Source organism: Triticum urartu, chromosome 7A (assembly GCF_056163025.1).
Source record: "Triticum urartu cultivar PI428250 chromosome 7A, HENAU_Tu73, whole genome shotgun sequence".
NCBI classification, from domain to species: Eukaryota; Viridiplantae; Streptophyta; class Magnoliopsida; order Poales; family Poaceae; genus Triticum; species Triticum urartu.
In genome coordinates, this window is record NC_141879.1 from 510,801,584 (window position 1) to 510,825,321 (window position 23,738).

Sequence of the window (23,738 nt, forward strand, 5' to 3'; positions counted from 1 at the left end):
CTGGGCCCCATGTGTCATTGGCACTGGGCCAAAACGGGTTAACGACGCGGGTTAACAGGGCAGAGGCCGTTCGGGCGGGGCGGGGCTTGGCGAGCGGCGCCAGCGAGCCAGGGCCAAGGAGGCGCATGGGTGAGCGGGGAGAAGGCCAGGGGCGGTGCGGCGGTGGGAGCGCCGTAGCTGGAGGCGCGGCCGGGTGGGCGAGCACGCGCAGCGGGATGCAGGGGGCTGCGCAGTGGCGTGTGGCTGCGGGTGTGCGCGCGCACGCAGTGGTGCAGCCGAGCGCGAGAGCGGCTGCGGAGCGCGGTGGTCGGGCAGCGCGTGGACGAGGGCGCGTGCGGGAACGGCGGGCGCGGGGCAGCGCAAGGACGACGCCGGAGCGGGGCGAGGCCAGCGCACGACAGCAGCAAGAGCTGGCCACGGCGGGCGACCACGGTAGTGGCCGGGGCGCGTATGCGCGGCGGCGAGGCGAGCCGTGGCAACGCGGGTCGGCGGCATGCAACGGGGAGGGATGAGAAGAGGAGGCCGTGGCCTCACCAGCGGTGTAGGGGACTGGCAGCGGGGCTTGGGGAGGTCCGGCGAGGAAGAGGCGGTGGGGCGGCGTCGGCGAGGTGGCACCAGAGACGACGAGCGGCGACGGGGCGCAGCGTGGCTTGGGGAGGCTGTCGGGGAGGAGGTCGAGGAGGTCCGGCGTGGGGAGGAGACGAGGAGGCGACGCCGGTGACGGGACGTTGTGACGAGGCGGCAGGGTCCGGGCGCGCCGGGGCGCGATCCCGATCCAGACGGGGGGGTTGTGGGGATCGTGGGGGGAAGGGGTTCGGTTAGGTCACGCGGTAGAGGTAATTAAGGGAGTGAGGGGGGCCGGCCTGGGCCGGTTGGTTCGGCGGCCAGCTGGGCCGTTCGGCCCAGTTGGCCAGGGGGGTCTCCTCTTTCCCTTTTTTTGTGTTTTGTTTTCTTTTACTTTTCTTATTTTTTTTCTTTTCTGTTTTATTTTTAGTTTTATAAAACATAAGCCTAGTCCCTAAATTAATGCTTTAGTTTACCCTACTGACACAAAGTGTTTGGTACACAATCAAAATAGTTTACATTTTTACAATTCTTAAAAAGGCATTTAATTAATTATTTTACCATTGTTTTACTTATTTTAGGACCCTTAAATACTTTTGCAAAAAGTTGGCTCCTCGACCAATATTGACTATGAATTATTTGCCACATTTTTGAACACTTTAGTTTTAAATGTTTGAAACTTTTATTGTTTGCTTTATTTTGAATTTGAATTTGAATCGGTTTCGAACTAACGCAAGATTAGCAATAGTAATCGAGGTGACGTGGCATCATTAGCAAAGGTTCACTGTAGCCTAATTATCCGGGCGTCACAAGATGGTTGTTTTATCAAGCTCTCAATAGGTCAACAGATCCTTGCTGCAACAGGAAGGGATGGGAACAATAATATCTACCCTATAGCATTTGGAGTTGTTGACAAAGAGGACAAAGACAGCTGGACCTGGTTCTTAACAAGCTTAAATATGCACTTGGTGGAGAAAGTGGGAAGTTTGGTTATTATACCATCATCTCTGATAGGCAGAAGGTAAACTTCTCTTCTCATACAATATTGCACTAGGTTTCATGGTTTCATATGCACATTGCTATAGCTTCATTATTTCATTGTTTATAGGACCAATGCTTAGCTTTATTTCCCATTGTTTCAAACAGGGGTTTTTAAATGCAATAAACCATGTTTTCCCCAATTGTCCACAAAGATTCTGCCTTAGACATATCTATCAGAATTTCCAAACTGCCGGTTTTAGAGGTGATGAATTAAAGAAACACATGGATGCAGCTAGCTACTCTTATACTGAGAATGAACACCTTGATGCAATGAATGCTTTGAAAAGAGAGTGTAATGCTGCTTGGACATGGCTTCACAAAATACCTGTTCATACTTGGGCTAGGCATGCTATGGATTTTAATTGCAAAACTGACCTAGTAGTGAACAACAGTAGTGAGGTGTTTAATAAAATGATATTAGATGTTAGAGGCAAGCCAATAGTGACCATGATAGAAGGAATTAGGACAAAATTGATGGTCAAATTTAACAAGAATAGAACAAAGACAGAGACAGCAAATTGGGAGATTTTCCCTACCTATGCTAAAATGTTAGAGGAGACAAAGTACAACTCAAGGTGGTGCCAGACTTTGATGGCTGGTCCTAACATCTACCAAGTGACTAGTGGAGAAAACACCTACTCAGTGAACTTGCTGGACAGAACATGTGGATGTAGGAAATGGGATATGACTTCTATGCCTTGCCATCATGCAGTTTTTGCAATAGTGAAAGCTAAGTTGCAGCCAGAGGACTTTGTTGCTGATTTCTTCAAAAAGAAAATGTATAAAAAAGCATTTGCACATATCATATTTCCTGTGCCTGGTCCAAACCTGTGGCCAAGGACAAGAACTCAGGACATAGAGCCTCCAGTATTCAAAGACAAGGTTGGGAAGCAACAAACAAAGAGGAGGAAAAACCAATTTGAGAAGCCAGCACCAAGAGATACATCTAGGATGGCATCTATTACTTGCAGCAACTGCAAACTTGTAGGGCATAGATACAATGTTTGCTCCAAGCCCCTCAAGCCAGCTCTTGCTATGAGAATGAACCAGCATCAAGTTGGTTATAGTAGCATCTCAATTCTCTTTATTTTGTCTCCATTGTAACTCACAAGCCTTAACTGTTTTTGAAATGCAGCCAAACAGGTCACAGGCTTGTACTTCAACAACAAATGCATCTACAGCTGCTGCACCACCAAGGAAGAGGCCATCTTCATCTACTACTGCACCTACAGCTGTTGCACCACCAAGGAAGAGGCCATCTCCATCAACTGCTGCTCCTACACCTGCTGCCACTACACATGTTGCTCCTCCAAGGAGGTCTCCTGGGAAGAAAGCTACACCTGCTGCCACTACACCTGCTACTCCTCCAAGGAGGTCTCCCAGGAAGAAAGCTACCAATGCTGGCATAGCCTCTACCTCTACTGCAGGAAACATGTCAACTTTTCAAGCTCCAAGACAGAGTGGAAGAAAAAGGACTTCTTCATACAAGTTGAAAGAGTACTTCTATGCTTCTGGGAACTAGATGCCTTTGTCTTTGTTGGCATGTGATGGCTTTGTGTTGGCTGTGAACTAGATTATGCCTTTGTTGGCTTTCAGAACCTACGATGTCATTGTTGGCTTTCAACTAGATTATGCCTTTGTTGGCTTTCAGAACATATGATGCCTATGTTGGCTTTGAACCATTGTTGGTTGTGAGAACTTGGATGTTTATCTTAAATGTTGGCTTGGATGGATGTGAGAACCTGGCAATGTTGGTTGTCTTGGATGTTTATGTTATATGTTGCCTTTGGATAGACTAGATGCTGAGTTTGTTGGTTGTGATGCTGGTGATTCTGGTGCCGATGATGCTTGCTATGATTCTAGGGTCACTCGGCGTCGAAAAACCCACCAAAGTGAGTCTAGGGTCACTCGGCGTCAAAAACCCATCAAAGTGAGTCTAGGGTCACTCGGCATCGAAAAACCCACCAAAGTGAGTCTAGGGTCACTCGGCGTCGAAAAACCCACCAAAGTGAGTCTAAGGTCACTCGGCGTCGAAAAACCCACCAAAGTGAGTCTAGGGTCACTCGGCATCGAAAACCCCACCAAAGTGAGTTTAGGGTCACTCGGCGTGGAAAAACCCACCAAAGTGGGTCTAGGGTCACTCGGCGTCGAAAAACCCACCAAAGTGAGTCTAGGGTCACTCGCCGTCAAAAAACCCACCAAAATGGGTCTAGGGTCTATCGGCGTCGAAAAACCCACCAAAGTGAGTCTAGGGTCACTCGGCGTCGAAAACCCACCAAAGTGAGTCTAGGGTCACTCGGCGTCGAAAAACCCACCAAAGTGGGTCTAGGGTCACTCGGCGTCGAAAAACCTACCAAAGTGAGTCTAGGGTCACTCGGTGTCGAAAAACCCACCAAAGTGTGTCTAGGGTCACTCTGCGTCGAAAAACCCACCAAAGTGAGTCTAGGGTCTATCGGCGTCGAGAAACCCACCAAAGTGAGTCTAGGGTCTCTCGTCATCGACAAAACCAACCAAGTGAGTCTAGGGTCACTCGGCGTCGACAAAACTAGCAAGTGAGTCTAGGGTCTCTCGTCATCGACAAAACCAACCAAGTGAGTCTAGGGTCACTCGGCGTCGACTAAACTAGCAAGTGAGTCTAGGGTCTCTCGGCATTGACAAAACCAACCAACATCATGAGATTCAGCATAACTGGAAGATTCATACATAATCATAACTAATGAGTACCATATTACACGATACTGCTTAATGCTGAATAGGTACATTACATAACCATAATTCAGATATTACTAGATCATTCATCTAATAGTAGTCATTACATAACCATAATTATAGTACTCATCATCCCATAACCATGCTGGTGGTACTAATAAGCAGCATATTACATTATACTGCACATTCATCTAAGATGGCCTTGATCCCATTCAGCTTTAGCTTGGTCTGCTCCACAACCTTCTCAAGCTCATCAATGTGGGCCTGCAACTTAATCTTCTCTTCAGCAAGCTTCAACTTCATGTTCCTAATGACATTGGCTTGAGCAACTGTCAGGTTCTTGAGCATGTCATACTTCTCCTGCAGCTTGCTCTCTTAAGGTTGTTTTGCATCTTACCTCTCTCCATCTGAGCCCTCTGCTCCTGTGCATCCAAAAGACCGTTGACATCTTCAACCAACCTCTCATAACTTGCCTGCAGCTTGATCTTCTGTTGTGTCAGATTGTGAACAGCAAATGAGCTTTCCATATTGTCCTCAATCTTGCTCCTCCTGCACTCTTCATACTTATCCCACAACTTGGTCAATGCATTCTCCATTGTAGCTGGCCAAAATGGATCAACCCATTCAACTAGCCCACGGTTTCTTCCCTCCTATAATATTAGTGTTAAACAGGTATAAAGTAACACAATGCTATAAAGTAACAAATGGTGTAAAGTGCCCACTAATCCACATGCTATAAAGTAACAAACAGGTATAAAGTAACAGAATGAGTTAAACAAACAGGTATGAGCTAGCTATATGACACAATGAGTTAAACAATTACAGTGCTCACTAATCCATATGCTATAAAGTAAGAAGTCTCAATCAGTGCTCCCAACCCTATGCACATACTGGCATATAAACAATGACCTCACTAACCCACCACTATCACAAAAAATACATAACTAATTAGCAACCTAACTAACATGCCAGATCTGCTAACAATACTCTGCACATGCTCACATATAAACAATGACCTCACTGAGCAACTAGCACACCAGATCTGCTAACTATAAAATCAGCACTAAACAGTGACCAGATTAGCATAGATTTGGCATATACCTTCACAGCACAAGCAAGGAACCTCCTGCCAGTATGGATGCCCTGGAAAGCAACACGCCTCTCTGCTGGCAGGGAGTTCATTGCACAAAGCATCAGGTTTAGTGCCCTCGAAATCGGAGTCATCCATGGTCTTAGGGATTTGGAGGTGCAAAGGAAAGGCAACAAAACTTCAGATCAAGCTCAACAGAAAAATCCCCAAATCGCAGCCCTAACCCTAGCTTGAGCTCAAGCAACTCACCTTGATGATGCCCTCGTCTGAAGCTGAGTCGGCGTACTTGTGAGAGTTCTCGCTGCTGTCGTCATCAGACCAGGACACCATGGCGACGCGACGGCGACGGCGGTCGGAGATGTGGGAGGGGACAGCAGCGGCGAACGAGCGGGAGCAAAGAGAGGGAGAAGGACAGGAGAGAGTGAGGGCTGGGGGTGGGCCTGCACCGCTTCGGGGTGTTTGACCCGCCCGGCTCGAACCGGTGCGCCGACGGCGTGTAACGCCGCCTAACGGCGTTGCCGTGTGAACAGTGATGCCACGTCAACGGATGCGGCCCCCTGTCATAAACGCACTTAAAACGCTCCAAATGAGCAACTAGTGTTTTTTGCAAAAAATTATGAAAAAAATTAATGCTTTTTGGCATAATTTTGTATATGTGTGGTTTCTGCAAACCAGCCTGAAGTGTCAATGTTTTTTGCAATTCACTCTTGGAGAGCTCGTCCGACGCGACGAGCCATCCATGCGAGGCTCCACACAACTCGGGGTTGCGCCGCCCGGTGGGCAAGCTAACCTTGTGGGTCTCGCGGGTGCCGATGAGGTTCCGGAACTCGCTGCTCCGGCAGTTGTCGGGTTTCCAGCTAATGAGCCACGGCGTGAGGCCACGAGGGACGCCGGCGGCCGCTGCGGCTGAGCACCATGAAGTGCAAACGGCTGCGGCAGCGAGAGCTTCGAGGAGCTCAAGGAGTTGCAAGATGCGGCCAAGGAGATCGCTTGGGAGGTCCGTCCAGCCGCCGCTACTTGCAAAATTACTAGTGGCTGGGGCGCCACCAGGTGGCGCCTCTTGAGAGGCAAAATTGCGCGCACTCTCGAAGCTTTCATATTTGTTAATGTCTTTGCATGACAACATGTATAATTCAGCAAAAGAAAAAAGAGGCAGACCAGATGAGCGTAGTGGTTCGAATATAAGACACGGTAAAAACTGCAGGAGACAAGTGTTCATTCATAAAGCAAAGCAAGCGTAGTAGTTTCATAGATACTAACAGGTCTATTTAACAGAGAATATTGTGAAGCAAAACAAGAATTGTAAAACGGCAAGACATTTCAATTCCCACATTCAATTGACAGCGACCGACCAACTACCCATTGCAGTTTAGTGACTTGAGGGGAAATAAGATTTATTTTAGCCACAGAGAGACATTTGCTTGGAAGTTCCGACACATTCGATAATCACCCATTGACTGCTTCCCAACCTGAAGCAAGAAAGAGAAGTACGACGAGTTTAGATAAGATGTTCACCAATATGAGTTTGATATTGGATGAGATAAAATACACAGAAATCCACATCATAAAACAAAACAATTCCAGGCAACAAAAAAACTGACATGCATTGTAATTTTCCCTGCATAAATAAAAGAACTATCCGAGCGTTGACCCGAAGTTCTGTATTGAAGCAGGTAGTCTAAAAATTTCAAGGTTATTTCATGTAACATCATCAATTTCTGGCTACAAGTGCAGAACAATGGCAGAACTGGAGAAGGAAAATAAATGAAAATGAAGCAGATCTGCTACTTCATTTATAAGTTTAAATAGTATGCATCATACCATTTCTACTCCCTCCGTAAACTAATATAAGAGCGTTTAGGTCACTATTTTAGTAATCTAAACGCTCTTATATTAGTTTACAGAGGGAGTATTTTCTAATAGCATTTAGACCTTACCCAAAATTGCATATTTGGTTATTACTATATTTGGTACAATCTAGATGGCAGGAAAACAATTATAAGACTACATTATATGCACATTTTAGTTTCTATTCATGAACACAGGTGAAATGCGTAACAATAATGTATGGTTTTCCTTCAACAGCTGATCTGGGAGTAACTCCTTCAGCTGCATACCACTGATCCATGTTTTGGGATCCTTATAGGAAAGAGCTGATGGGGTAGGAGATATACCACGTCGTTGAAGGTACCAGCATAATATGTGCCAACTAAACATAGATGATGTTTATGATGCAACAAATAAAAGACATATAGATAAGCCCTTGCATGCTGGGTTGTGGTAGAGACATGATATATTGCTGAAACCAGCAATCATATATTTAGAAAATACACAACTTTATGAAAACAGAGAGAAACGATTGCAGAACTGAAACTCCTAATGTAGAGAAGGAAACTGCGAGAAACTGTCACTGACTTACTGCCCTTTCAGCAAGATAGTTAACTCACCTATGAAATAGTACAAAGAAACCACATAGATAAGGAAAATAACAGAGCTATAGCTGCATGGACATAGTAATAGATTGATATCACTAAGATAAAAAATTCTTGCATACATCAAGATAAATGTAGACGAGAAAAATGATATGAGAGCCAAGCTCACCACTGCCCAATCCCACACCTCCAAAAAAGCACCCAAATTAGCATGACGGGCAGAAGTGGGATATGTGTCGTCTTAGATCCTGCAAATACTAACTGCGTTGTGAGGGGCTGAAATTTAATCTGGACACATAGGTCGAAGACATCGTCAAAACAACCAGTCAAAAACTTAGAAGCAATAAACTACAACGTTAGATACACTCACGGGCTAGAACAATACAAAGAGAAATTATCTCAGCATGCCTTAAATGTCCATCATCTATTAAAAAGCAACAGACCAGAAGATTAAATACTCACACAGTAAGAATGATACAAAAAATGCTCCAAGAGATCTCACATGCCCCCAATGGTTTTCATAAAAAAACAGCAAGACTGATCTTAGAAAATTGCTCATGGATTAACATAGGCACTAATCACAGACTGCCAAATGTAAGGCAGTGTTGTCAATACAGAGTTTCCGCAAAAGAAAGCAAGGAGAAGACCTGATTAGCAACAACACGTGATTCCACCGGATGACATTATTGTAGGTGTAGTTGCTAAATAAATGGTGATTATCCTGAATATTGACCCAAGAGCATAACCACTGGTATTGGATAACAAAGTCAGTGTTTCTCTGGACAATGGGAGAATAAATCAATGACACGTGAAGTGACAAGAAAGGATAAGAACCACCATTTTTTGGATACTAAAAGAATCCTAAATTTACTGTTATTAGTATATCATTCTGTCAGCCAAGTATGTACTGCGATCATTTGATTTTTACCATTCCATTGATGCAAAATCCCTTTTTCCACTTAACGAGGGTGCCTAACGATATCAAGGTTTGGTGTAGTACGAAAGGAAAGGTGAAACCCAGTTCCCTATGCCTGCCCACAGGCAAGTGGACATCATCTCCTTCCGTCTCAACAAATCTTTCCAACTCAGCGACAATGAAATCAAATAGTTCATGTATTTGTGCTTTTGAAAGTTGGTACTCGTTAGCAGGAATGTGGTAATAAATTAAAAAATAAATAGCAATTACTCTGTGTATGGGCGTATAAATAGTATACTCATAGAAATGTTGGTGAGGCACAATTTAATCGCAGAGCAATTCACTGAATAACTGAGTGCAGATATTATTCTTTTGGATCTTACTATTAGTAATGGAAATACATGTCTAATGGTTGGTGTGCTTTTTTTTGGTGAATGGTTGGTGTGCTTAACATGCATGTGGTAATAAACAAAGGAAATAAGTAGCGAGCCGTTTCATTCATGTGGGACGAAACAAAATAAAGATTACACCATAGTTTGATAGTGAAAAAGCATTGTCCATGTGTCCACATTGGTATTGAACAATATATCAAATATATTCTGTTCTAAAATGAGAATAGAAGACTCTCTTGTGGAATCTTAAGGGAAACTTTATTCAAGGTATAGACGTTCAGGTACCACTTGAAACCCAACATAGTTTTTTTATCCCCATGAACACTATGCCTTAAGGGCACATATATTTGAAGCAGTGTTGTACAAGGCCCCAACCTAGATAGAGCAAGACTGCAAAACAAGGAGATTCGGAGTGGATTGATGGAGCTTACCAGGCAGTCCGCACGCCGCCTTGAGCAAGCAGCTGCGGCGGCCCTACGCGTAGTCGCAGTCCGCACCGGCCCTACGCGTAGTCGCAGTCCGCACCGGCCTGAGCGCACGGGCACAGACAGGCGCACCGCGTGCAGGCCATTAGCCACGCTATTATCTAGTGTCGGGGATCGAGATGGCGCCACTGGTTGCCGGCCCATCGCACACCTGTTTGCTGTGAAACCTGCCACCGAATCACTCGATCAAACACAAGAGAGTGGTGGAGGGGAAGGGTGATCGGACGGTAGCACGTGCGTACCAAAAAACTCGATGACGATGGCGGCGAAGCCATGAGCGTGATGATGTCCTCGGATGTCGTCCTCGACGCCATCTCTCCTCAGCATCGCGCTCACCTCGGGGAACCCATGGAGATGAGCTGGAAATCAATCTTAGCTGCACACACACAAATTTCGTTTTGGTGGAAGATCTTGTATGGTGACTATTGTTCTATTTACGAAATAATATTTTCTTCAGAAAGAAAAACATCTTTCGTCAAACAAAAATGAAAAGGCAAAACATGCTAAACACTAAAATAAAATATTACCTCGCATCAAATAAAACAATTAAACAAGAGTACAAGACACCAGAATTGATTTTGCAGAGAGTCCTATTGTTGGGACTGTTTGATAGTGAAAAAGCAGAGTCAGTGTATCTACATTGCTATTGAACGGCACATCAAATATATTCAGTTCTAAAAAGGAGAATAGAAGGCTCTCTTGTGAAATCTAGTAGGAGGAAGTTTTAGTCAAATCTTGTGTAGACGTTCAGGTACCACTTGAAATCAACTCAGTTTTCTATCCCCATGGACACCAAGCCTTAAGGGCACGTATATTTTAGGCAGCGGGGCAGCCGATCACTGCAACACATCAATTCAGAAGAATAAATTTCACTGGCAGTGGGTTGGACGCGACCCTGCATAGCGAGCCCCAAACTGGATGGAGCAAGATTGCAAGAACAAACAGATTCAGAGTGGATTCATAGAGCTTACCGGGCAGTCCACACGCAGGCTTGAGCAAGCAGCTGTTGTGGCCCTACGCAAGCAGTCCGCACCGGTCGGGGCACACGGGCACTGATGGGCTTGCCGCCCAGCGCCGTCCGCTGCCGCTGTCGAAAAGGACAACAACACCAATCACCTGCGTAGGTGCTGGTCGCAGCATGGTGAGGAAACCTGCACCAGTCATCTCGTCCAGATCGCTCCGCCTCCCATGTCGATAGATCAAAACCTCCACCGCTGCCTTCTCCTCCCACTCGCTCCTTCCTCGGATCTGTGCCGCCACCACGACCACCCCCAGCCTCCTACGCCAGACGCGTCGAGGATGGTGGCGAAAACGAGTACGGGCTAGAGACGCGGGCAAGGAGGGATGGTCGGGAGTTTGTTCACCGGTGGCTGGATCGGGCAGCCGCCTCCAGCAGTGAGGATTACCACAAATCGAAATCGCCGCCGCCGGCGCGCGCCACCCCTCCGCCGGATTTGGAGCGCTGGCGCTTGAATCCCAATCGCCAAGCTTGCTTTCGTGTCGAGGAGAAGAAGGGGAAGAGGAAAGGGAGAGGAGAGGAGGCAAAGGTTGCGTGTGCGAGGAGAGGAAGATGAAAGGTGAGGAGACAGAGAGGGGGCGGCCGTATCCGAGAACGAAGCCAATACGCGTGCGCGCGACTGAACAGGACAGCTTGCCGACGTGGACATCGCAAGCGCTCGCCCTTATGCACAGCTGAATGGTTTTAATCTGCCATTGTAAAAAAAATGTTTTTTCTTCTGTCGTATATTTACAGAAGAATATTACTAAGAGAACAGACTAGATTGTTGATTAAACGCAGTGTACTACTCGGACAGGGAGTCCATGAGGATTCACAACTCGGTGGTTGACGGGTGTCTTCCCCGCTTCCTTCTAATACTATACTACTCCGTATGATATATGCACACTTCTGCATATTCGAGAAAATAAAAGGAATTCACAACTCAGAGAAAGAACGCGAGTGTAGCGTAAAAAGAATCTCAACGGAACATATTCCGGCAAGCTCCCCTGCATGAATACTAACACGAAACCACAGCCAACCGAGAACCAATGAAAATTTAATTGATCCAAGAACTTGGATTTTTTTTCTTCAAAAATGACTTGAATTTTGTGTATCTTTTTTTTTGCGAGAAGACTCCCAGTCTATTCATTCTCAATCATGGCAGTACAACGAACACCAGAAATAATAAAAATGAGTTGAATTTTATGCATCTTTATTCAAGTTCATGGGCTAACTCGGAGCTTACAGCTTTCGAAATACAATCAGCAATGTGTATGGATGTGGGTGTTTTTTGGGGGGTGGGGGACTTTTAGAAAGATCGGTCCCATATACCCCTTCTTCTTAGCCAAACATTGTTCAACTCACCTATTTAACCCTACTACCAATTATGTACGTGCAATGTAGTAGTGAATAGTGGCGGTGAATATCAATATATCAACACTTCATTTATTCAGCTATCCCCTTTATGTTCCTCTTGATCATTGTTCGGATTTATGCATAAGTTTCCTACAACATAAAAATGCAAAATTCAAATGCCATGAGTCACTAAGAAATGAGCTGAAAACAACAAAAATGTATTACTCGCAAAGGTATATAAATCGATAAGTGCATGATGCTAGCGTTGTGCACAATATAGAAAAAAGTATTAAAAAATGAAGGGGAGAAAAACAATGATGCATAATTGAGATATCTTTTTATACTTGCCTCAAAATTTTAGAAGTAAAGCCTACAGATCAAGAACATTTTAATTACAGTGCTTTGATTGATTGATATGGTGTTTATTTTTTGGAATGCTAATTACGGTGATTTGATTGTTGATACCATGTTTATTATTTGGAATGCTAATTGGTGATTCGATTGATTGATACCATGTTTATTTTGTGGAATGCTAATTATGCTGCTTTAATTGATACAACGTCATTGGAGTAATGTACGCCATCGGAACTCGCTTGTTTAATACTCCAGTAGTGAAGAAATCCATCTTAGAATTGAAGAAGTCATTTAACTTCCTCAACTAATTGTCTGAAGATGGATAAAGTATCTTTACTTGTTAATGAGCTTGCTAAGCACCGTGGCACTGTCTATGCATGTTCCAGGTCCGTGGTGTTCGGGAAAAATCAACATGTCCCAACCTAGAACCTGCCATGATGATCTGCCCCGCATACACCACATCCTCTAGTCTTCGAGTCGGTGCCATCTGTGTTGCATTGACCCAACCCCACTCTAGAGGAAGCCAACACTCCCTTTGCCAGGGCTCGGGATTAGAGATATGCAAATCTGGCGTTCCACTAACAATGCATATCAAAGATTTTAAGCCTCTACACACAACGTGCATGTTATATTCATACATGTAGTGTGTGGAACAACAGGTAACACAAGAAAGATTTTGAGCCCCTGCACACAAGGTGCATGTTATATCCATACATGCAACATGTGTGTGTGCGCGCGTGTGTGTGTGGAACAACAGGTAATACAACAAAGATTTGAAGCCTCTATACACCACGTGCATGTTATATCCCTACATGCAACATACATATGTGTGTGTGGAACAACAGGTAACACAACAAAGATTTTAAGCCCCTGCACACAACGTGCATGTTACATCCATACATGCAACATACGTGTGTGTGTGGAACAACAGGTAACACAACGTAACTCTAAGATAGAAACTACAACTTATATAGAAAACAGCTCTGAAACGAGTACAGTTTAACAACCTGATACAAACAAGGGTCGCACAACCAAGTCGCAGCTCTCGCGACGGAAATGAAAATATACCTTAGACAAGTAAATTTAATGAATGTCATAAGATGGCTACAGTTAGTACGTGGTGATCATACACCTTCTCAGATCACTGCCTGGGACAACCATTGCTAAGGTTTCTTTCACCACTAGAGATCACTTGTTTCAAATGTTATCATCTGATTTGCGGCTTCTGAACAAAAGAATAAATAAAGCAAATTTGGGCATCCTCCACCTCACCGCGATGACCTGAACCTGAGAAATTCTTGTCCTGCGTGTACTTCCGCCTAGAGCAGCCAAGCATTTACCCTAGTCGAGCCCATGTGTACAGAATTGATGATATTGAGTTTATGCCTAACTCATGGAACCTTGCTGCATAAAGTGGCTTCATCATCAAATTTCCTCGATGCAAAGTCAACCATAATGCTTAATACTTGGAAGTTTGGTGGCAACTTCTTTTAGGGAAAAGGCAGCTCAACAGAGCTAACTGGTAGACCCAAGGAACAACAGAGTGTCGAAACATGTGAGACTGGGAAACTAATGTCAAAACATGTTTTTGTAATAAAAATCACAACTTAAATGTCGTAAGCCGAAGGCTCCAAACTTAACATAGGAACATCTACACTCAAATTTGTAAAGTTCCAGCCATGAGAAACCAATGCTCTCTGGGGCTTTCCTCCAATGCCAAACCTCTGTTGTAATCGGTTACGAAATACAAAATTGGATGAGCCCATTAATATATGTCTAGGCTGGGCAACTCAATCGTCAGAGAATGAGCACTAGTACTGAAGACTGAACTACTAACAGTTGAAGGCCTTTTGGCCAGCTTACCAAGTACCCACAGTTAGCATAATTCCACAACTGTAAGCTACTCATCTTGCATCACAAACACAATAATTACTCCACAAATGCTGCCAAAGACCAAAAGAAGGTACACAAAAGAAGCCAACTGTATGTACAAAAGAACTTCTGATGATTCAGGAGAACTCTGCGTTTTTGCAACAAGTGAACAAAATATAATTGCTTCCGAACTCTGCGCTTGCAACAAGTGAACAAAATATAATTGCTTCCGAGTAAACAAAATAGAATTATACTGAACCACACTTGCTATGAATTTCAAAATCTATAACTCGCCTACTACTCCCCAATAGGGGGACTTTCCAAAGAACTTATGTACTATGAGCAGAAGCTATCGCTGTGACAGAAATGGTACTAACAAGGATTCCATTCATCTTTACAAGCCACCAGCCTTATTAGCTGCAGTTTTGCTGGGCTTTGTTTTGGCAATGCTGACCAGATCACCAAAGAGTGAATCTTCGGGTCTTGCTGGCCTATTAGCTTGCTGAAGGGAAGAAGACGCGGGTGTGCCATACAAGCCGTTGTTTTGCATGGCAAGTCCGTTCATTCTCTGAGAAAGCTCGTTCGCACTGGGATACCCATAACCAGCATTTGGGACATAGTAGCCTCCAGGCTGCTGACCGTAGCCATAGCCGGTCGCCATCTGCCCACCATACATCTGTTGTTGGTAGATATCTCCTGCCATCTGTTGGGGATACATGCCGCCTGCTTGGTTGCCTTGCATTGAAGGATACATGCCCCCATATTGCGTGTTTGGCATTGATTGCGGATGTTGAGCCCCAGGCTGCTCCACATATCCTGGTGGAAACTGCATCCTGCCTGGTTGCCCAGTCAGCAATGGTTGCGACAGTGAAACTTGCCCAGGCTGACCAACTTGAACAGATTGGGGTGGAACGCCTCCAAATTGTCCTGGTGGCATTGCCAACCTGTCAGGTTGACCACCTTGGAACTGATCGCTTTCTGCAGGCTGAGTTTCCCAGGGTGGTGGTGGGAGGTCGCTGCTTTGATCATCTTGACCTGTCAATCACAAAGTGCCTACAGCTGAGGACAACCTTGTACATGCCGTAAACAGAGGCAAAGCTACAGAAATATTCGGCGGACAAACAAAAACAAGAGTCTACACTACTCTCTCAAAAATCTTGTAGTGCATAAATAGCATTTACAAAACAAATCTAGTAAGAACTACTCCCTCTGTATCAAAATATAAGACGTTTTTTACAGCCATGGTGTCAAAAATGTCTTATATTTTGATACGGATGGAGTAGATACCAAACATATATACTGCTCCCTCCATCCCATAATATAAGATGTTATTACAACCGATATACTCACGTACTGGTTGTAATAACATATTGTGGGACAGAGGGAGTACTAAATAACATATTAGAAGGTCATATTGTAACTATAGAAGATAGTGTTATTTACCATAATTTGGTGCCTGCTGTGGTTGATTCATTCCTTGAGCAAGCTGCCCATTCCACGAACTTGCTGAGTTCAGGTCAGAACCTTGACCATAAGTTGGGATTGTATTGGAAGTCAACCCATTGGAAAATGAAGACAGCTGTGGTGGAACAGGATGCTGTGGAGCAGGATATGCTTGTGGTGCCGAGAGATTAGGATTTGAGTTCAATATTGGGGACGATATAACAGGGTTGTGATTGTTATTGCTAGCATCGCTTTGCGAAAACATGTCTACAAGATCTAAGGTATTGTGGCCTGAAGCAGAAGCTGCAGGGGAATTGCCAACAGGAACAAGGGCTTGGGAATTCACAGGTTCTGGCTTGAAATAATCATCTCCACTGAGTAGGTCAATACTAGGGCCAACAGATGCTTCTCCAGGGGGCTTTGAGGTGCTGGATGATGGAGGAGCAGGAAGTGCTAATTGCTCAAATGGAGAAACCTTACCGGCAGCTTCAGAAGACCTGACAAGTTCAGATGATATATAATGAAGAAGTCAGTCAGAGCATAATGCAGTACTCTACTATTTTAATTATTCCAATACTGTTTCGAGAGTTCTGAACCCGCATTACGCATGCATCATTTCAAGAGAGTAACATGAGTTGATTAAAACAGGATGTTTGGTATAAGATAACACAACCTTTGAGTTGGCTCTTTTGGCCCCTCTGGCTTTGCTGGTGGGGAACTATTCGCAGGGGCCTGTGGTGGTTTTGGCTTTTCTACCCGAACAGCTATGCCTGCAGCAATTGCATCATGTTTTGCTAGAACACGCTGCAAATCATCATTCAATGAAAGGCCCTGGCTTAGCAGCTCTTCATCGCTGTGACAATTTAATGCATGGAAATAGTTAAGAGAACCATATCATAATACGTACTCATACGAACACAACAGACTCTACAGAAATTCAATCAGTAATACAAAGCCACATTGTGAAATCTAATTACAGAAAAAGCAACCAGCAAACATGAGTTCAGTCGCCCAATTTTCAGCAAATAATACAGTCATGTACATAAATGGATGTATCTCAAACATAACACAGTAATACAGTATCAGACATAAATTTTGGACTAGAACATAACTGAAGTATGCATATAGTATCCCCGCATAAAAGATGTATATAGTAAACTAGTAATATGACTACCTACAGGGCTGAACTAGCTAATACATTTTCTTTCTGTTGTGTATTTCTGTTTAATTAGACAAATGGTGGATTGGTGGTACTACCACCACAATTTCTCTATATATTACTGATCTGAACACACCAATAATATATTCAGGAATTAATTAGAATAAATAGCAGTTTTAGGAGTACTTAGGGAGTGAATGCAAGCTTATTTAAATTATTGCATCAAAACTGGCGTATATTGAGCACTGTGTGTTAGTAGTAGCGGAGAAGAGTATCAGAGCTCACTGTGCCAGCGGCACTTGAACCAACCGAGGAGGCATGTGTCTCGCCGCCACGGTACAAGTTAGGACCAAGAGAGTCCAATAGGAAAGCGGTGACTCCAGTTGAATGCAGCAGCCTTGTCAACCAAACTCCAGGCAGTGATTTGTCTGCTGACGCCAGCTGCACATGGATCAGCAGCTGGAAAGAGTTCCTGGGGAAGTGAGCTTGCAGTGGTCAGTGTGGCGAGAGTGATGAGCCACAGTACAAGGACAGTGGCTAGGGTTCCAGATATGGCTTTGAGAATGATGTAGCCGACTATGTGTCATATGAATCACTGTCACCAGAGTACAAAGCTTTCATCGCTTTACTAAGTCTATAGTAGTCCCAACTGATTGGAGAACAGCAAAGCAGATTCCTAGTTGTATCAGGCTATGTTGGAAGAGTTGGCAGTCCTTGAGAAGAAGAGTATGTGGGGCTTGGATCACTCAAAGGGGAAGGAAGAAATTATCACCTGGACATCGCTTGCTATTTTGATGCTGATTGGGCCAGATAGGAGATCAACATCAGTATTGTGTGTCTTTGTTCGAGGTTACTCACTATCTTGGTGGTGTCCTGATCTACCTCCAGAGCAGAATATGGAGTCATGCCAGTGTGTTTCAAGATATTATGGATGAGGGGTCTTCTACCAGAGTTCAGGCTGGTGGCCAAATGGCAGTTGAAGCTTTTGTGTGGCAACAACAACGATGAATATTGCAAATAATCCAGTTCATGACTGGACGGTGATATATATTTTCTCACCAAAGAGCGGATTTATAAGGGAACAACCTTGAAGTCCCATCTTGAGGGGTGGTGGTGTTGTATATTGAGCTGCGTGTGTTAGTAGTAGTTGGCCAAAGGTCCTTGTACATGGTGTTCTAACTTCTATTTAGCAAAGAAGAATAGAGAACTTGAGAGATTCCAGAAATTTTGTGAAGAAACTTCAAAGGTGTATAATTGGATAGCATTTGGCATAGGTATTCACAGCATTGTGCGTCCTTCTTTCCCTCAGTTTTATCAAGAGGACATCAAAATGAATTTGGTAGCAGAGGCAGTTAGTGGGTTATCACAACTATTAATTAGGTCAGAAAAATGCATATCCTACATTTCCACTACCCGATTCCATTCATATGCTGCTTAAATAGCCGGACACCACAGAAGAAACTTACGAGGTCGTGTTAACGAGCTGAACCACTCTCTGCTTGTAAGAACGACATTGGTCCACAAGGTCCACAATGACCTCCTGCCTTAGACCCTGCATGTTCATTACAGATTTACAGTTAAGCAATATACTGACCTGACATCTAAATCATATAACTAGAAATACTATGGTTTATAGAGTCCGGTGTTAAGAATTTTTAGACTCTGAAACATGGCAGTATACATATCCAACTTTAAGAAAATTCAACACAGCCATGTAGGATGGTGTTATTTTTTCCTGCATTAACTTTCCGCAACAAAACTGGTCGTTGGATCATTTTATGAACCACATATTGTTACAGCATGTGAGTAGGCAATGAGCAGTGAAATACCTCTCTGTTACCAGGATCGATAGCATTTAACATCTCTGAGAGAACATCCATGATGCCACTTGCATTCTGAATTTCTGTCACACTGGAGAAAAAGTTTTGCAAATTTGAAACATTATTATAAAAGGGAACTTGAAGGCTTCAAAGTAGTACACTGCTAACCATAGTGATGATGACACTGTGGTTACAGAATTGGAAAGGAAACTAAAAGCAATTACAGATCCAAATAGCGGATATAACTAGAAAATTACTGTACAGTAAAAGGCACACATTCAAGCTCTGGAAAGAGGAAGCATTTCAGTATTTAAGGTCTCATATATTTGTGCCTCATCTTAAATTAATACATACATAGTAATATCTTAGGGTTCTGGTTAGGTTATGCCTTAACACTTCTCTAGAAAATGATCTTATCGGAAATAATAATGTACACATACTGTCATCATATCAATTACATAAATTTTGGAGGCAAGTTGCATAGTATATTAATGGGCAAGGGATTAGCAGTATGTCAGCAATCAATTCTGTCATAATTAAATGCGCACAAGATAATGGACATAGTTCACATTAGTTTCTGAGCATCATTTATCCGTGCCTGCATGGTCACTAGGTTCTTGAAGATAATGTACCTTAGTGTAGATACTTCTGGCACTGAAGATGATTCGGGTGCCTCTTGCCGATAATCAGTATTACGTAAAGCAGGAGGAGGGTAGTTCTGTAGAGGTTGAGTTTGTGGTGGAGTATAGATTGGCACAGAACTCTCTGACCTTTGAGGAAATACGGCTCCAGCACGCTGGTATATCAGAGTGCGACATTATGATAAGTTGAAGGAAGTTTCATATATCAAAGAGCAAATGTATGATGTACACTAGAGCACTGAATGTTGGCTTAAGAAATGCTCAAAAAAATTGTACAACTGATTTAATCTGATCTAGTAAAGGAAGATGAACCAAATGTCAGCATACTTAAAGTGAATAATACCAGCAGTTCTTGATATGCCGCATAATATTGTGGATATCTTGCACGAGCACCTCCAAAAGCTTCTTGCCAGGTGTCAATCAAAATGAGTATCTTCTCTTTTACATGATAATCAGGCTACAAAACAAAAGGGAAATCAAAACTGAAATCTTGTTCTTAATATTATATTGTGAGACAGAACACTAATTTGCAGGCAGACCTTTTTCTTAACAATCTTCACCATTTCATGGAGTATATCTCTCTCAGCAACATGCATGTGAACAAAATCTCCACAATTTTTAATCAGCGTCTCCAGCAGCTAAAAAGGGGGAAATAAAATGAAGTACTTCAGTACAGGCTTGCTTAGCTTACTTGAAATTAGATTACAGAACAAATAAACCACAAAGTATGACTTCCAACTAGCACTATGCACAGCAGATATACAGAGATACAAGATACTGCTCAGCATAGGTTAAGGAAACTAACAAGTGACAAGGCTACGTTACATAGCCTATTATGTTCTCCCTCATAAATTCTTGTGAATCTGTCACACCACTCCTAATATCCGCAATCCAAACAAACTTGTATTCACCATCAACCCATCTTTAAGATGCTATTCAACCATGAATCATTTACCATACAATGATGTTGAAGTGCTGACTGGAGCCTCTTCAATGTCTTTTTGGCTCTGGCTAACTGTCAATCATTGATCATTACATGAGATTCTCCGCTTCACATTATTATGGCTACCATCAACTTTCGAACAAGCAATCAGTAGCTCATCACGCTAGTTTCATCCTAGTTTAGCTTCTAGCCAACTTATCATTCCGAAATTACCACCAAGCCATAACATGACGCACCAAATATATAGTCACTAATCACTTCATATGCAAGTAATACTGAAAGATGTACAGAACTTTGCATTATCATGGAGATAAAGATACGGGTGCACAAAATGATGCTTACTGTTAGTGCAAGGAGCTGGATCTTTGAGTTCTTGTGTCCAATCCGCTTCTTGATAGACTTGACTACATCTTTAGCTTGCCTACGTGCAAATAAAGTATGAGAGAATATACTAGTAGTGAAAATGTTAAATACAGCATACCATGCAATAATATAGCAAATAACTAGCGCACGAGCTAAAATAACATTTGGTCCGAGACTGTCTAATACTCCCTCCGTCCCAAAATAAGTGTCTCAACTTTAGTACAACTTTGTACTAGAGTTAGTACAAAGTTGAGACACTTATTTTGGGATGGAGGGATTTAAGCCTCAGACCAAAATCCTCGTGGTTTCTTCAAAGCCCCTATGGCTTCGAAACATCAATACTACTCGTACCTGGTGATTATCTATTTTGATGGAACATGCACTTACTGCACAAGCTTCATGAACAGCTCAACAGGTCAAGATTATTACAGGCCTGTTTGGTTCATGACTAACTTTGCCACAACTAAGCTTAGGCAAAGTGTGGCTAACAAAATGGCCACCACAAGTGTGGCAAGATTTGGCAAAAATTTGAGCCTATGACATGTGGACCATGTTGCTAGAAAAGTGTGGCAACAAACCAAACACATGCCTAAGATGTTGTGGCATGACTAAGGTTAGGCGTGGCAACCTTAGGCTGTAAACCAAACGGGCCCTACATTCATCGTTTATACGAAGTCAAAAAGTAACAAGGAGTCCTCAAAATTCGCGGGCATGGGCTCCACTAAAATCCCGGTTATCGAATATTTGTTTGTACCACTCCATGCTAGTTTTCTTATCCTTTTCCAGTACCATTACTAGCTGCTACTGAACAGCTTGTTCATATTCACTTTTACAGGTCACAGGACAATATATCAGCTATAACATTGGTATAGTGATGATTGGAAAGAGCTGACCATGTCACATTTTCCCATCACGACCCCAATCTTCGTCATTGCTTGTCTAGGCATGGTATATGCTATCCTGTGGCAAGAAGATGGGAGATCTTCTGGCACCAGCACGCGAGCCAGGAGTGCAGATAACTCGGGTGTATTGCATCTCCAAACAAAATTCACACTAAACTGGCATCTCAACTGTAGATTTAATTGACCAGGACAGGGCATGGATTCCTTAATTTCAGTTTCTTTACTTATATTAGTGAATAGTGATTAGTGAAAAAAATCGCATGCACTCCATGTCTACTTTGTACCACAAAAATAGATTGAACCTCAGTTGAATTTCGCAGGACAACAAGGATCGATCAATCATTCCAGTCCGAGCCATCACCCCATGTTTACCACAAGCGTCACCCCGACCTCCATCCTACAAAATCATGGGGAGACTGCCACAGAATAGCAGCGGGACAGACCAGACCCCGTCCCAATTAAGCACGGTGCCCCTCGCCACGACCACGAGCACCACTCCACTCCGACGACGCCGTTAACGATCAAGACAAACATGTGGATAGCAAAGGGGAGGGCGAAGAAGGGCTCACGAGGGGTCGTGGTTGAGGATGTCGCAGATCTCGAGATTGAGGGACCAGTCGGGCCCGATGAGCGACTCGCTGGTCGCGCGATCGACCAGGACGGACTGCGGCATCGAGGCGGGGCGCCTGGTCGTCGTCGACGGGGACGGGAGAGAGGAGCGGCGCAAACCCTAGTCGGCGAGCCTCGCTGTTTCCGTATCTTCGCGTTTGCTTGGCCCCTCTATGTCCCGTCGGTCGGACGACGAAAGGAAGAAAAATTCTCTCTCTTTAATTAAATTCCCTATTGGGAATCGGAATTTGATTTTGATCTGGTTCGGCCAGTACATTGTCAGCCTTATTATTTTCTCACGAGATTTTTTGGACTTGTAAACTTGGAACATACTAGTAGTGGTACTTTTTTTTTCTAAACTAGTAGGAGTAATTTGGAACATACCTAGAGTATCTATAACCGGAGTCGACCGGGCACGATCGGGCCCACATATATCCATTCTCGTCCGCTTCTCGGACCAAATCCTAACCACTCCCCTTTAGTCCACTCTGCCACCAAAGCTCCGTCTGGCGATCTCCGGCCTTCTTTGGCATGGGGAGCAGCGCCGCATTGCCCTCCGTCACTCCCGGGAGGATTGCTCCCGACCAACATGGGGATATGTCCGATGTGAATCCATTGCGTTGGCGCAAAGGGCGCTCGAATCCGCCAGGCTGGATCATCACGATCCAGTAGCCTCACGCCGTAGTATATAGAGTGCTACATGGAGTGGCGCATCCACCATGGGAAGGAGACGACAAGGGTGGTCGAGGCCCGCCTCACTGCCGACATGGCGGCGGAGGCGATGGATGCGGCGACACGCGCTGCTGCAGAGGAGGAAGCCATCCGTGCCCGCATCATAAAGAAGCAACGACAGAGGAGCACGCGTGCCCTCGCCCGATAGCAAAATTGGGTTGTTCGTGCCATGGTTAGACTGCCCCTCAAAGAGGAGAAGGAGGACAGCGACGGGTCGAACGGCTTCGGAGATGAGCATGTCCGGCTGGATCCATTTTGCGTTTTCGAGCGCTACTTCCGCGAGAAAGGTGGCAAAGGTGCCGGGAAGGGCAAGGGTAGCTGTGGATGAGCTTCTCCATAGCTAATATGTAGGTAGAACATGCCATATTTTGGTAGTCTGATGGCATGTCCTCATGTAGTAGTCAGGCGATGTGTGTTGCATTGTTTACATACGTTGCATGTGTTTTGTATGGATTTGAAGTTTGCTAATTGAGGTGTCCGGTCGTGTGAAGGAAAATTTCATGTGTGACCAGTCACTGTCCGCGATGGGCACGGGCGCGTCTGCAGACGTATAGGGGGGGATTTGCTAAGTCTGACTTTAGATGCTCTTAAAAGGGGCGTCCAACGAGTGTCATTGACTCACTACAATACGGACCCTCGAACCGCCCGCATCCGTTCGGACTGCGCAGTCTGGACATGTAGTCCTGCATCCGTCAGTTGATCGGTCCAGACGTCCTTTTTCCCATGAACTAGGGGGGAGGGGGGCTTTGCGGGCGTACATACTGCTGCCACCCACGTGTCCGACAACCCTGACCCACCCAAAACCCTTTCCCTCACTCGCGCCATTTTCTGCTCGAAGCGGTCAGCGCCGCATTCATGCCGGCCAGAGTGGACGCGACCTCTCACTAGAGTCGACATTGAAGATGTGTGGCGGCCGAG

The 23,738-nt window shown here is 44.4% G+C and overlaps 2 protein-coding genes and 1 pseudogene across 3 annotated transcripts; 1 reads left to right on the top strand and 2 right to left on the bottom strand.

The window, feature by feature from the left end:
• Nucleotides 1-1,591: 1,591 nt before the first annotated feature.
• LOC147960190 (uncharacterized) lies at nt 1,592-3,338 on the top strand. Its single transcript, XM_087531500.1, has 2 exons — nt 1,592-2,661; nt 2,741-3,338. Exons 1-2 carry the CDS (start codon nt 1,624-1,626, stop codon nt 3,125-3,127), a joined length of 1,425 nt encoding a protein of 474 aa, XP_087387626.1. The 5' UTR covers nt 1,592-1,623; the 3' UTR covers nt 3,128-3,338.
• Nucleotides 3,339-3,914: 576 nt separating this feature from the next.
• On the bottom strand, nt 3,915-6,530 carry LOC147960191 (uncharacterized; annotated as a pseudogene). The gene is made up of 4 exons (XR_015610038.1): nt 6,081-6,530; nt 5,654-5,910; nt 5,416-5,545; nt 3,915-4,964 (listed from the first exon to the last, which is right to left on the bottom strand). The product of XR_015610038.1 is annotated as an uncharacterized LOC147960191 (transcript).
• Nucleotides 6,531-14,417: 7,887 nt separating this feature from the next.
• On the bottom strand, nt 14,418-22,308 carry LOC125518369 (TOM1-like protein 9). Its single transcript, XM_048683239.2, has 10 exons — nt 22,049-22,308; nt 20,557-20,635; nt 19,811-19,909; nt 19,615-19,728; nt 19,263-19,426; nt 18,640-18,721; nt 18,277-18,362; nt 16,325-16,504; nt 15,652-16,148; nt 14,418-15,243 (listed from the first exon to the last, which is right to left on the bottom strand). The coding sequence occupies exons 1-10, from the start codon at nt 22,150-22,152 to the stop codon at nt 14,603-14,605; spliced, it is 2,046 nt and encodes a 681-aa protein (XP_048539196.2). The 5' UTR covers nt 22,153-22,308; the 3' UTR covers nt 14,418-14,602.
• Between the last annotated feature and the right edge of the window lie 1,430 nt (nt 22,309-23,738).

Coding starts and splice junctions, on each gene's coding strand:
- LOC147960190 (XM_087531500.1), top strand. CDS start 1,624: ATGGTTTCATATGCACATTGCTATAGCTTCATTATTTCATTGTTTATA. Junction 2,662..2,740: donor TGAGAATGAACCAGCATCAA/GTTGGTTATAGT, acceptor TTTGAAATGCAG/CCAAACAGGTCACAGGCTTG.
- LOC125518369 (XM_048683239.2), bottom strand. CDS start 22,152: ATGCCGCAGTCCGTCCTGGTCGATCGCGCGACCAGCGAGTCGCTCATC. Junction 18,722..19,262: donor CCAGAAGTATCTACACTAAG/GTACATTATCTT, acceptor CTTTTTCTCCAG/TGTGACAGAAATTCAGAATG. Junction 16,149..16,324: donor CCAAAAGAGCCAACTCAAAG/GTTGTGTTATCT, acceptor TGAACTTGTCAG/GTCTTCTGAAGCTGCCGGTA.